Source organism: Manacus candei, unplaced genomic scaffold (assembly GCF_025592945.1).
Source record: "Manacus candei isolate 608988 ecotype Guabito, Panama unplaced genomic scaffold, ASM2559294v1 h1tg000017l, whole genome shotgun sequence".
In the NCBI taxonomy this organism is placed as follows: domain Eukaryota; kingdom Metazoa; phylum Chordata; class Aves; order Passeriformes; family Pipridae; genus Manacus; species Manacus candei.
The window spans coordinates 23,114,711-23,129,026 of record NW_026138065.1 but is presented as its reverse complement, the minus strand read 5'-3'; the positions used below and the strand labels follow the sequence as shown (position 1 = coordinate 23,129,026).

The 14,316-nt window shown below is 41.8% G+C and overlaps 1 protein-coding gene across 1 annotated transcript in view; it reads right to left on the bottom strand.

The window, feature by feature from the left end:
* Positions 1–14,316, bottom strand: part of TGFB2 (transforming growth factor beta 2) — a 64,289-nt gene that overhangs the window by 16,745 nt on the left and 33,228 nt on the right. The window contains exon 2 of the mRNA XM_051782986.1: positions 6,188–6,351. Coding sequence (XP_051638946.1) covers positions 6,188–6,351 — 164 coding nt within the window. The remainder of the gene's footprint in view (positions 1–6,187; positions 6,352–14,316) is intronic.

Here is a 14,316-nt window from a genome sequence, read left to right as displayed (position 1 = left end):
TGAGATACACTTTCAACTTGCAGTGAAGATGATGCAGCGATAAATACTTCTCATCATGCTCACAGACTATTTGCCAAGGGTACTCTATACATGGTCTCCAATGTACTGACATCTTTTTGTAGGAGATACAGTATTTGGAATCAGAAAAGGGGATTCTGAAACAGGGAGAAAACAGCAATTCAACTGAAATATACAGCAAATTAACTTCCTCTGGTCCTGAGTTGTTGCTGAGGGGGTCAGGGAAGAAGAAGGAGGTTGGTAGAATAGAAAGTTATTAGGTCCACACTTTATACTCAGTTTGGCACCTCAAAGAACACTGCACATTTGCCATTTAACATAACCTTGCAACCTTTTGGATTGCACGAATCTGGTTTCAGGACAGTAATACATAAATTATGAGATCCAAATATACTACTTTAGATGTGGGTCACAGTCAATTATAACCAAATGCACCAGGTGACATCTGTAATACAGACATCCTGCACCAGCTCAAGCCACAAATCCTGCTTCATGGTATTTTCTTCCATGGCATTAGAGACAGCACTTTTTGGCAAGAAAAGAGAGCAAGGCCCCTCTGCTCCTGATTATACGGAGATCAGTCAGAAGAATCTCTGCTGCAGTCAGTGTAAATTGCCTCAGATTTGCACCACAGAGATTTGGCCCAAATCTATAGTAGCTCACTCTAAACGTATTTCCCAACTGAAAAACAAGACAAAACACTGTCTGAATTGAAAGTATTTGAACAACTGACTGTGGTTTAAATTTAAATCTGACTCATAATGGGGTAATATGTTCCACAGCATCTTCCTCCTCATACCTCCAAGTAGGGAGAGAGGTCCTTAAAGAAGTGGGGGTTACCACTGTCTAGAGGGCAGACGGCTCTTCCTACCCGGAGAAAGCTCCACAGGAGCTCTCGGCATGGACTAGGCCCTCCCAAACATGGAAAGACCAAAGGTCTGCTCTGGTTTGCTTCAAATTCTTCATTGCAATCTGATGTCCCACTCTGGGATTTAACCTGGCACCATTCATTTGCTCCAAACCTGTGCTCTGATATGTCCCATGGTACATCCTCCCCATCCACAGCCTCTCAGGTATTCCCACTCACTGCAGCCTCAGGTAATGATGACAATAAAACATAGCACTTCAGCTGCATTTTCTGTGATGCTTTATGATCTGTTAACAAAACATGGCACCACTTCCATAGGAAGCAGTTATTACTTGTTATTGTTTGACTGCCCATACATAATAAAAATATCTTAAAACAACACCACAATGCTCTCTGAAGGATGGCTTTTCACCCTGTGAGGGTTTCCACTAGTTCAGCTTTGCGGTGGTGCCTATTTATTTTCTGGAATGCTTATTCATAAAAGACAAGGGTTTTTTTGAAGGGTGCAGAGACTTTATTCATAAATACAGAAGCACCTTAATAAAAGAAAGATGTGATGAAGTCTTCAAAGCAGGCAAGAAAACCAATGAACAAAGACATTCCCATAACAACTGAGCTTTATCTGATCAAATTCCAATAAAGCCTGCATTTGGCATAAATCTTTAAAAACATAGCAAGGGCCACTGGAGGATGCTAAAACTTGTTTATTTAATATTATTCCTCCTCCCTTCCCCAAAAGCACTTTATCCTCTCAATATTTTCTGAAGTCTCAGTGCACATTGAGAAGTGATCGTGGTGCAGTGGAAGGACAGAAGGAGAAGCGCAGGAGAGCGCTCGCCATGTCTGAGGTCATGCCGCTTCCTTCCTTCCCTCCAGCTTCCCACTCTCCAACGTGCTGCTGATCAGCAGTATAACCATCAGATTACCCCTCCTTTTGGGCAGAAGAAACAACAGAAAAGACAGTGCCTTTAAAGAATTTAATTCTCTGTGGCTTCGCTTATCCATAGCCAAGAAGAGACAGAAGCTTTTGTATCAGCCTTAATTCCTACTTCTATGATTTTATTATTTTCCATCCTAAGACTACTTAGTATGTGCACTGCGTTTCCCATCTGTGCAGGAACACACAGATGTGGCTGACTAATCCTTAAACACCAGAAGTATTCTGGGTGAGAACAGACACTTTCTGCTCACGGGAATTACCATTTGCCCACTGGCTTCGCAGATGCATCCAGGGCACCTCCATGAGAATTAATCTCTAAGACTCACTGCCCAGAGAAATCTGGAGGGCAGCAAACCTGGCAAACAGATCCATAACCACTCACTCCCAGCATAAATATGATGGGGCACTCTGTGCTCCAGCCTGGACTCTGAGGTGGGAACAGGGTCCTGCTGCTGCTGCACCAGGGGCCAGGAACGAGGGGCCACAGCCCTGGCTTGCCATGCCAGGCAGCCCCAGAATGCCTTCCCAGAGTCAGTGCAAACAAGGGCTGTAGGAAAACACAAGGTCCCTTTCTGATGTGGTTTGGAAAAGGGAGCCAAGTATAGCCTGAGGAAAGCTTAGCCAAAAAGGTGCAGTCTTGCATTTCTTTTTTCGTTTTAAGGGGAGATCTGTAAGGTCACAGGACCACACAAAGAAAGAATCAGGAGGAGAAACAAAATATTTATATTCTGCTTGCTTATTTTTTCAATTTACCCTGCACATCTGTCTCTAGCTGTTCCTAAAATAGTCCTTGAGAGTAATGTTGTCCCTTCTGCACCAATGGTATACATACTACTACTAAATTTCCACTGGACTCAATCAGAAAGCTCTTGGAGAGCAGTTAGACTATTTCAGTGAACCACAAGAGAGCTATGACTCTCTTCAGAAGACTTCTGCCTCTCTCTTCCTGCTTGACTGAGAAAGACTAGGAGACAAAGGAACAATCATTCCCTGAAACTGCAGGAATGAGAGGAATTTCAAAAACCCTCATCAAGAAGATCTCCACAACAAAGCAAAACACTAGGCAACCTGAAACTTGGTCAGAGGAGAAAAAACCCCCTAATAATTAAATGTTGCTTATGCAAGATGAAAAACCACACTGTTCCTTCTGGGCACAACAGCCTTGGCAAGCCCAGCACCTATCTCACAAGACAGGAAGTCTTGCTTATGCACAGAGGAGGAGCAGCAGCTGCACATGCCAACTCCTCTAGCAATCTCCTCTGCAAGGCTCACTCTCCATGCATGGCTTTTCATGCTGGAATCAGATACCTGACAAAGTCTTCAGCCCTTACAGAACATATCTGCTTCTCCCACTTTCACTGAAACAACATCTTCCTCACTCTTCCCTTTTACCTCTCACATTTGTGCCTTCCTTTACTGCTAGACAACCCTATCTGCACTATCAATATATCAATACACAGCCCTGAAACTCCTCTAGCATCACTGTGGTACCAATGTCTCCTACCCATCCTTCTTTGTCTTCATCTCCACAGATTTTCTTCTTCCTAATCTCTAAGATTCACATACTAAGCTTCTTTAGGATGCTTTCTACGGCACTGTTCTACAGTACAGCATAGAATCATAGAACATCTCATGTTGGAAGAGACCCAAAAGGATCTTGGGTCCCTCCTTTTCAATTTCTTCCTGCTTTTGCTTTTCCCGTTAAACACTGCATGTTAACCTCGTGTTGTGATGGAGATTAGCTGCAGTAATATTTAGGGACTCTCATGCTCCTACAGTAGAGCTGCTGCCAAGGAACCCATGCAGCTCAGATTGGCCATCACAGAGCTATAATACCTCCATACAAGGTTTTAGGAAGAGCTGCATACAAAATCACAAGGAAAAAATATGACCAAAGGGAAATGCTCTGGAGATAGCTTGCCTCTCTACAAGCAAAAGAGCAAAGTAACATGCCTAAAATATGCCTGGCAAAACACATGCTTAGAGCTTGCTGCCTTTGGCTTGCCTGTTAGTTGGTGGAGAACAGACCTAATCCTACAATAACCTGCACTCATTACTCACCTAACACTTCACTTAGTATGACCCACCCAGCCTAAAAAAGAAACTCCCTTACTCACCAGCCATATATTTATCCAAAGGACCCAAGTACCTGTCTTGGATGCAGGTGTCAGTCATTTCCACGGGCACAGGCTTGCTCGAGTCAGGCTCTCCCAAATAAGCCCCAGCTGTTTCTCATCACAAGGCAAAATCCCAGCCAAGCAAAGGCCTTTTCTTCCATACCACTGCCAAACCCTTTGTGTCCCATGTTCCTCAAACACGGAAAAGCAATGAATGGAGCTCAGACAACCACAGCTGTACTCCTTTCAGGTGGCTGACTAACAGCTCTCAAAAGTAGAACAGAAAGCCCAGAGATGCCATCAGCACCTTTTAGGATGTCTGAACAGTCTGGCACTCCCTTGCCAGAACACACAATTGTTTCAACGGCTGGTGTGGCAGCATCACAGAGACCCACAGTGTATTTCTCTCCAAGGACTGTTAAATACAGGCAACACCAGTGACTCTCAATAAACATTTCTAGCTTTCTCTTTTAACAAATGACAGATTATTTCCTCTGTCTTCCAATTATTCTGCTTTCTTCCTTCATTGGGAAGGAAGGCATCCAGGTCACAGTTATGAAGACAAGCACCCAGTGACCACCTGTGGACCTGAACCACATTCAACTGGGAATCATGCTTTTCCTACGTTTAAACAATGTGTAAACATACCAGTGTGCCTTTTCCTGCTGTCAGCCTCCAGGATTAGCTTATACTGTCTCTTCAAGCAAGAATGTGAATCCAAATTGCCCCTTCTCAGCTCAAAGTTTGCCTTCCACTTGACCAGACCAGGCAGGAAAAGGTGAACATTGAAAGCGAGGGAGATGACTAACTCCAATTTGCACCCAATGGATCTGGCAAGGTTTTCAGCAGAACAAGTCACAGATTGCCAGAACAATCATGAGTTTTACTCAGTATAAAACTGCTGGGAGCTGGGCCCCTTTTAGTTGCTGTGTTTCTCAGCAAAGTGAAGTATGCTTTGGATGAAATATGCTCTAGACAACATTTATACAAATGCAGACTCTATGTTAAGTGAGGTTAAATGGCTTTAAAGTCCTTAAAGATTGAATGGTATCAATCTTATCAGCACTCAGGAGTGAGAGAGCCATGGGGCACGTTCTTCCTCACTCCTCAATCCCTGAATTGTGCACTCCCTTGCCCCAACCCCTGGACTACCATACAGAAGACAGTTTGCAACTGCTAAACTTTGGAATTGAGTTATTAATTCCATTTCCACAAGGAATGATTAAAAGGCTTCTCCCTGAACACACGCCAGAGAGAGGAATTTGACTTCTATGTAAACTACAGTACAGGCCAGGTGCTGGGAGACAGAGATCCTGGGGATGACTTTTTTGACGTCTTTTCCTGTCACTTATTATTATATGCCAAAAACCAGAATGACAGAATCACAGAATCATTAAGGCTGGAAAAGACCTCCAAGATCATGGAGTCCAACCTTTGACAGAAAATCACCGTATCAACTAAACCACAGCACTAAGTGCCACATCCAGTCATCTCTTGAATTCTTCCAGGAACAGTGACTCCACCACTTCCCTGGGCAGCCTGTTCCAATACTTGTCAACCCTTTCAGTGATTAAATTCTTTCTGATGTTCAACCTGAACCTCCTGTGGTGCAGCTTGAGGCCATTTCCTCTTGTCCTGCCACCAGTTGCCTGGGAAAAGAGGTCAACTCCCACCTGTCTGCAACCTCCTTTCAGGTAGTTGTAGAGATTGATAAGGTCACCCCCTGAACCTCCTTTTCTCCAGGTTAAACAAGCCCAGCTCCCTCAGTGGTTCCTCATACGACTTACTCTCAGGCCCTTCACCAGCTTAGTTGCCCTTCTCTGGACTTGCTCTGGACTCAATGTCTGCCTTACAGTGAGGGGCCTAGAACTGGACACAGATTCGAGATGTAGCCTCACCAGCACTGAGTACTGGAAAATCACTGAGAGGAAAAATCACTTCCGTAGTCCTGCTGGTCCAGCTATTTTTGATACAGGCCAGTATTGGCCCTCTTGGCCACCTGGGCACACTACTGGCTCAAAACTTTGGAGTCATGAGGCACAACCGCTAGAAAAATTTTGCACATTTCAGCGTCATATAATTTTGACTGAAATCCTTTCTAGGGAAGGCATGGAAATAAGAGGCTACTTTGGAGAGACAGGACCCAACTGCTTCTCCCCATGGTTTGTTCTGCCTGCTAGGTGGGTGCAAAGCGGGTTTGCTGATGAAAGATGGGGAGTTGATGTGTCCGAGGTGCCACCATACCTGGTACAGCTCTATCCGCTGCTCCGAGACCCGTGCCTTGGAGTTCTGCAGGCGGAAGACCCTGAACTCGGCCTTCACCAAATTGGAAGCATTCTTTTCCATTGCTGAGACATCAAATCTGACGATTCGGAAGTAAAGGCTGAAATAGTTCGGCGGGATGGCATCTGCAAGAAAGCAGTGTGATTTTATTACTTTTTTTAATTATAAGATACATTGCTCCTTCAAATATTGTAATACAAGACAGCCTGAGTAAGGGAAATATCTGAAGCATGATTCAGTTTACAATGTTCAATTTCATGTTATTAACAAATTAATAAAAATAAAAAAAACAACCCCACATGTGTTTATATAGAATACCATATTAATAGATATTAACAACTACTTCCAATTCTATTTTGGGTCATGCATTTAAACCTTCCCTCTTTCAACCTACTAGTGGAAAATCTCAAATCCTTATAAATAGGGAAAAAATCATAGCAAGTTGGTATCTGGCAAAGGCCCTCAGGCTTGCAGAGAGTTCATAGGGATCTGCTAACACAAAAAGTAACAGCAGCTCATCTGATCTATATGTACTCTGAAGCCCATTTCCCCACAGAATACGGAGCATCAATTAGCCAGCTTCAGATTTTGTTCCATATTTAGTTATGAAATCATTTTATTGGAACAAAATAGTAGTTCTGATTAAAGTGAAAGGGCTGGAAGAGAAGGGGAAGAAAAAAGGAAAGGAAAAGGTAAGCAGATAGTAGACATTATAAACAGGATTACATGAATTTTGACCAGTTGGAAGCAGTAAAAGGCGTAAATGTAATCACCCCTTACTATATATGGGGGAAAAGCAGGAAAAAAACTCAGAAAAACAGACTCAAGTCTTCAATAGCAGTATTAGACATATCAGTTTACGTTTCAAATCAGTCTCTTCCTTTTTCCCAGCTGTAAACACTGACTAAGGCTAAGGATCAAGGCACTTCTGCACAACCCAGGTAACCCTAACGGGTTCAGTCATCATCTGAGGCCCTTCCACTCTGTCCAGACTGGCAGCTCAAGGAGAAACTCACCCTCAGCACCACTGCCTGACACCCCAACTCCTCAGAGAAGAGACAGTGGAAGAGAGTGGAAGGAGAAAAGGAGACAAGCTCAAACTCCTCAGGGAGGAGATGAAATGACTCTAAGGCCTGATAAAAATCTCTATTCAAACTGAGGGAATGGTTTCCTCTCTTCTTACAGTGTGAAAATTGAAGTAGATAAATTAAAAAAAAAAAAAAAAGGGAAAACTGTATTTGGGAGCTGAGGTGGGTGGGCATTTTCAGCTGAGGAAGCACAGGAATCTCACCTCCCTGGGGTCTACTCACTACTGTGAGGGTGGTGAGGCACTATAAGAGGTTGCCCAGAGAAGTTGTGGATGCCCCAACACTGTGAGTATTCAAGCCAGGCAGGAAGGAATTTTTGGCAACTTGGTCTAGTGGAAGGTGGCCCTGCCCATGATAGGAACTAGTTGCTCTTTAAGGTCCTTTCCAACTCAAACCATTCTATGATTCTAAATAGATGTAATATACACAAGTTATCATTTCCATGTAGAGATTGGAGAAATCAACTCCAGTACAATTACCTTTATTTCTAACTACTAATGATTAAAGGTAGTTGAAATAAATCCACAGTAATGATTTATTCATATCAATAAGACATACTAATAACTTAAAGACCTTCTTCCAAATATTCAGTGTTTCTAGACAGGCTGCTATTAACAGAATTTATAAGCAACATCATTCAGAGTTACAAATTAAATAATCAATTTGTTCTAGCTCTTTGAGTAAGGTCAAACTGACCACATAATAAATGTAGCTATGAGAAAATCTCTGACAATAAAGAAATAATCTTGGCCTCAACTGTAGATATGTTTAAGTGAAACATGACAAGTTCTCAAAATACTTCAAAAAATCCTCTGAAAGAGTATTTCCCAAAGCAGACCCTCACTATGATCAAACAGGTAAAAGGTATAAATATGAACAGGAAGCTCCAGACTTCCTTATGATTCCATTTAATTAAAGAAACAAAAAGGTTCTCAGGTTTTCACATCTGCAGTGCTCAAAAATAAACCCCAAGGCATCATAACCACTATTCTTGGCTACCATGCTTATTGACAGGAAACTGCTACAATCTCATAGTGAGGACTCAAAGGAAAATGGATGCAAATTACCCCTAGACCAAAACTGCTCCTATAGCCCATCAGCAACACATTAGTGCTAGTCTCTCTCAAAATACCAAATGAAAGTCTTCTGAGAAAAGCTAAACTTTCTGAAACGATGATCCTAATCTTGATATAATTTGCAAATTCTTATAAAACCTACTTGGTTCAGAGATTATATCCTCATTTAAGAGAGAAATAATATCTTCAATTTATTTTTCCTGCTACAGAAAACTCTAAGACTACTACTTGTTCTTCAGCCAAACCTAATCCTACTAGGAATATAATTTGGCATAGTAATTATGTATATATAAGATTGATGTTTCCAGGATGAGCTGTAAGTTGTCCTTCCCTGTCATTTATTTGAGGTATCAACCTACCATTTTGTCTGCTGTGGACAAGCCAAACTAGCAACCATTCACTTTGCCCTGGCACAAACCAACCCTGTCCATCTTGACTTTATTTCAGATTGAAAAGTTCTATTTAACTGTCAGTATTCCTAGAACTTTCTTGTGCTATATTTTTAGTCCTTCTTTCCAGTTTCTATGGTTTAGATACTGTATATTACGAATCTGTGAATATGTATATGAAAGGATTTTCCTGAACCATTCGTGCATTTACATTTTTTCTCTTTCATATATAAAGAAAACAGAGAAGAAATACTCTTCCAGTGTGTGCATTTTTGTGTTTGCATATGTGCATTTTTATACACTGCAAACAAGTATTAACCTTCCACTGGAAGGCAGGCACGGGACACTTTCTACAAGTAAGAACGAATTCTTGTCCTAGAGAAGTTTCATCTCTCTTATAATAAGATAGTTTTATATCTTTATATGCAAAAACCCGCATAAGAAATTTTATTTCTTTTTTTCTATCATTCATTACAGTATCCATAGGAAGTCTGTTGAGGAAAAGGCATTATTTACAGACAGTTTTAAAAAATGGTTTTTACATGCTGGAACCCTTCATCTGAAAAAGAATGGCTGACTGCAGAATTGGGGTTTATGCGAAAATTAATCAACATAAGACTGAGAAATGACTGAACTCACAACTTTCTTTAAGGGAATGGTTAGAAATAACCCTATGGAGTCTACAAGGTTTTGGATTAGCCTTTAAGTGTTCTCAGATGCTGCAATTTATCTCTCTTTGTGACTCCACCTTAACCTGACAGTTGTATCAATTCTGACTCCGTTGGATACCTCCGGACTCCCCCTGGTTTTGGCCCAATGACTCCAGTAGACACCAGGATGACTCTGACTAAGTTAGTTTGCAAGCACAGTTACCCTGCTGCAGACTAGACTCTTTAAGTATTCTTTGAACCATTATCATTAATGAGTGAAATTAAATCAATATGTTTCCTGTAGCTAGGAAAACACAGATTTCTTTTGTTTTGGAGAGAGCAAGAATAGTAAATGCAATGAAAGATTATATTTTTATCATCTTTAAATTACTCACTAATTCAATCCTCAAAAAAACCTGAAGACTTCCAGCTGTAATATTCTTAATCAACAATCATCACAGTGCAGTTAAGACAAGAGTTCTAAAACACAATTGGAGAAGGTGAAGGCAGCATCCCCCCCTTTAAGGTTGTTCAACATCGAGCATCATAGGTTTAGCCTTTTTTTTTTTATTATTATTATTTTCTTTTCTCCTTGAACAAGCTTCAACTTCATCAGCTGCTTTACACAGGACAGTCCGAACTGCCAGGTTAAAATGTACTCTGGTATGTGAGTGATTAAGTGCATAAGGATACTGTGGTTTCTGTGCTTCTTACTGACTTTGTTCAATGTCCAGCATCTTCTAAGCTTCTGTGCCAACAGCTAGGACAGAAAGCAGCCCTGCTCTGACAGAGCAGAAAAGTACCAGGGGAGGGGTACAGGAGACCTATCCCAAAATACTCAACAGTCTGCAGTATTGCTCCAGGTTGGAACACTGTCAACAGGAGAGACTGAACACATTCTTTGACTGACCATCCAAACAGGCACATAGGCCTCCAGGAGCACCTGGGAAGAGAGCAAGATGTAGTCAAGCACTCTTAAACTAAAAGTGGGAATAGAAAGTTTGTTTCACGCTGAAGATGTTCCCCAAATCAGGAATAACCTGCATAAAAGGATGACACTTTTGCCTTGTACAGTTGTGTTTGATGAACTAAGCCCTGCATTCCCACAGCTTTCCTCACAAGTACTGCATGTACTGACATTTCAGGAGAAACAAAACACACTGTTTGACACAGCTCTTCTGAGAGTTGGGCTTTCGTTCTGGCAAGAAAAAAAGACCTAAATTCAATTGTATCCAAATGAGGCTTTTTTCCCCCCGCTGAATTTTCATTTCTGCTTTTGAAACAAAAAGAAATCAATTACATGCACAACCCAAGTTAGGAAATGTAAACAACTTTTCTTTTCTCGTTGGAAGAGGCCAGACAGGCCGACTTCACACATACACCCACACTGGAAACGCTGAGAGCTTCAATCTAATCCTTCCATCAAGGGCTTGTAATAAATGCTCCAAAGATTTATTTTTATTCCCTTTTGTGTTTATTAAACTTTGGAGGGTTTCTTTTCCTTTTTCTTTTCTTTCTGGTGCTTTGCCCATTCTTTATTATGGCAGCTACAAAACACGGAGTGCCCTTTTCTTCTCGCTCTCTTTCCTTTTTCCCCCCCTCCTCATCTTTCTAACTGCAGTACATGAATGACTGTGTAGTAGGCTTTGAAGCAGCACATGCAAATATTTATAAGAGTAGCTTGATTGTTATTAAATGCAGTTGTTATGCTTTCCACCCTCTGGCAAGCTTCCCTAACCTCTCTAACTATTAGGACCATTTAGCCTGTTTAGATTTCAGCTCACTGATAGCAAATTCTGCAGTCTTTTTTTTCTAACAAGCAGCATAATGTGACATGGTTTCTCCTTCCGTGTGAATTTTACTCTCTGCTCAACAAAGTGTCCCTCCACAGGCTGGGTCAGGCTGCCTTTAAGGACATCCAGATACAGTAAGTGAAGCTGCTGACTTTCCAGGGAAAGTCTCTCAAAGAAATCAGAAACTTGTTTAATGCATCTGGGCTCCCAAAGCCCATAGATAATTACCTTGCTCACCCCTCCTGACCCTGACATGACCACAAAATCCTGTTGGAAACTGCCTCTCTGCAATGAAAGGGGATCAAATAATGGAAGCTACAAGTCACATTCAGGAATTGGGACTGGCCCTCAAAGGTAAATCAGTTGTGCACCAGCTTTCCATTAGCTGTGAACCTCTGCCCTGCTCTGACATTAAGTTATGAGCACATCCATGATCTAGTCAGTGCTCTTGGACAGGAACACTTGCACCATTCTCCCCTCGGACATCGCTTCCAGGCTCTTGCAGCAAGGTCTCAAAGTCAGATGGTACAAAAGCAGTGTAAGAGACTTACTCCAATATTCCAGCTTTTACCTACAAAGCAGCCTCTGAGCTATTACCTCTGTCATCAACCATTTGCTACTGAGGAGGGGCACTACACCGAAAGTCAGAAAAAACCCACTGGGAACACAGTGGGGAAGGCTTTCAGCTGAGGCCCACTGGCTCTGGAGCAGCTCAGAACAGTGTACATGTGCACCTACACTGCAGTATAAGGCACAATGTTCACTACTGCACTTCTTTTTGGTGAAGCACCCATGGCAGAAGCTGGCAGCTAAAAATCTTCCACTGAATGATCCCCAGATACATAATTTATTCATGTCAAATGGACGTAGATGGTTCACAATTCCACATTCCCTGGTAACTTCAGTCTTGGTATTTATGGCACATGGACATGCTGACACTTAACAAGAGAAACAGGCAGGCATACATAAAGGAAGATAGAGCTTTCTTCATCAGAAAGACAGACAGAAGGAGATCATGCTGTAGGTCCAGCTCCTGGATGACCCTTTTGAGCATCAGAGCAACTGAAGACTGAAATCACTTCCCTTTACCACCAATACTGACCCCGGACCTGTCCATGCAGTCACACTGGGAAGCCTCAGTACAGCTTCACTAAGACAGTGAATTTTAAAGTCATGAGGTGATTCCCCTCGGAGAACAAAACAAAGAAACAAAACCTCACTCCTACAGGAACTACTGATGCAACTCTTTAAATATGACTTCCTCTCATCAGTTACACTAACAGAAATCAACCCTGAAATTTTCTTATTTCAGTAACTTCTTATACTAGTGAACTTTTTCTTTCATTGTAATGATGACACACTGAGCTCCTGATAATGCAGCAGAGAATCCATACATGTAACTATTATTTCATAATCTGGCTACAAAGACTCAATAGATATTACTAGCACACTCTAGAGCAAAGACACTCTCAGAGCAAAGACACTCAGCAATGCTCATACAGCACAAATGCATGTGTTGCTTTTTTCTGCCTACACTGTCTCTGTCAAGCTCCCTGTATCCAAAAATTACCCACCATCTCTACTAGCACATTGGAGCTGGATATCAGTCTTACAGTGGGCATCAAACTCTTCCTAGAAAAGCTCCCACTGCTGTTTTAATGCCATAACAATACAACTCATTTCAAAATTATTTTTTTTTTTGGTAATTGTTTTCCCTAGGCTGGGCTGGGTCAAATCATGTTGCAAGTTTTACCTCAACTGTATTTACATGCTGCAGCTGAAACTGACTTTGGATGTTCCTTAATTTGGTTTGGAGACCATTGTAAGAAGGGTTATATTTTTCCTGTATCATTGAACTGTCCGATTTAAGCGAATCTTATCAGCCAGAAAGCCCTCATTTAAATTCTTTTTTTTCACTGGACTTTCCCTGCCAACCTTTCACAATTACTCTCATGAAGCCACTAGTGCTTAGTACACTCAGTCCGAAACATCATTTCTCTCTTGAAATATCTCTCTTGAACAATCAGTGATGGTTTCTTCTCTCCTCCCTCTCTTATGGGTACTATATGAAGAAAAACCACTGGGCCAAGTTTGTTCACCTCCTGTGATGTGCAACACCAAGAGCCAAGAAGTCTGGGCTACAACAGATGCCGAAAATGAACTCTTCTTGAAGAAGGTTCCCAGCTATTCCATATCGAAAGGTGAAGCACAATCAAAATTTAATACCGAAGAGAAAAGGAGTGTTCTGCTTTATCCAAGAAGACGACCAAAAGTGTCAGACAAAGTCCCCACAATCATCCTACTGCAAATGACAGGGTGGCATTGCTGCCTCACACATTCCTGCTGCAAGGGGATGGAGAGTTAAGGTGGGTGCAAACTCCCACAGAAAAAACCCCTCTCCCCCATCACTGCTCATTTTCAAAGAAGATAGAAAATCTGGATGTGTTTCAGCAATAGGAAGAAAAATACTTAAGAAAAACGTACACAGTCCTTCCAGACAAGCTACACAATTTATTTTGGGGATAATCAGATGCCTGTGCAGGATCTCTTGAGCAAAAAGGAAACAATTGTGGAACACAGAGGAAGACACCTGGAAGTAAGGACTACAAGACTGCAGGCATGAGTTTATATCTGCAGATGTATGCTAAGGTACATCAGAACAGAGATTGCAAAAACTTCTGTTATAACTACTTTACAGCCACACAGCAATCCCAAGGTACCTACAAGACACAATCCTAGTCCTTTACAAAGTCCCTGTCCTGAGAGCGTGTTCTGTTGAGGAAGACTGAATTCCCCTAAGAAAAGGCAGTTTTCTTCTGCAACTCTGAAGAAAGTAAGGACTGCTCAGAGACTGGTTCTGCTATAAAACAAAATTCTATTAACTTATAGAAGAGTCTGACTGAGCCTCGAATCAACCGCCTGGATCCAAACTTCTGAAGCTGGAGGTGGATCAAAAGCCTGTTGAAATCACTGAAACCTCTGGCTAAAATGAAAGTCCAGTCTCTTTCAGGAAGGCAAAAGCAGAATTCCAACCCGGGTAGACTTGGTGTAACCTCTGCCAAATACTGCTAAAAAGGAGAATGGAGTCTCTCGC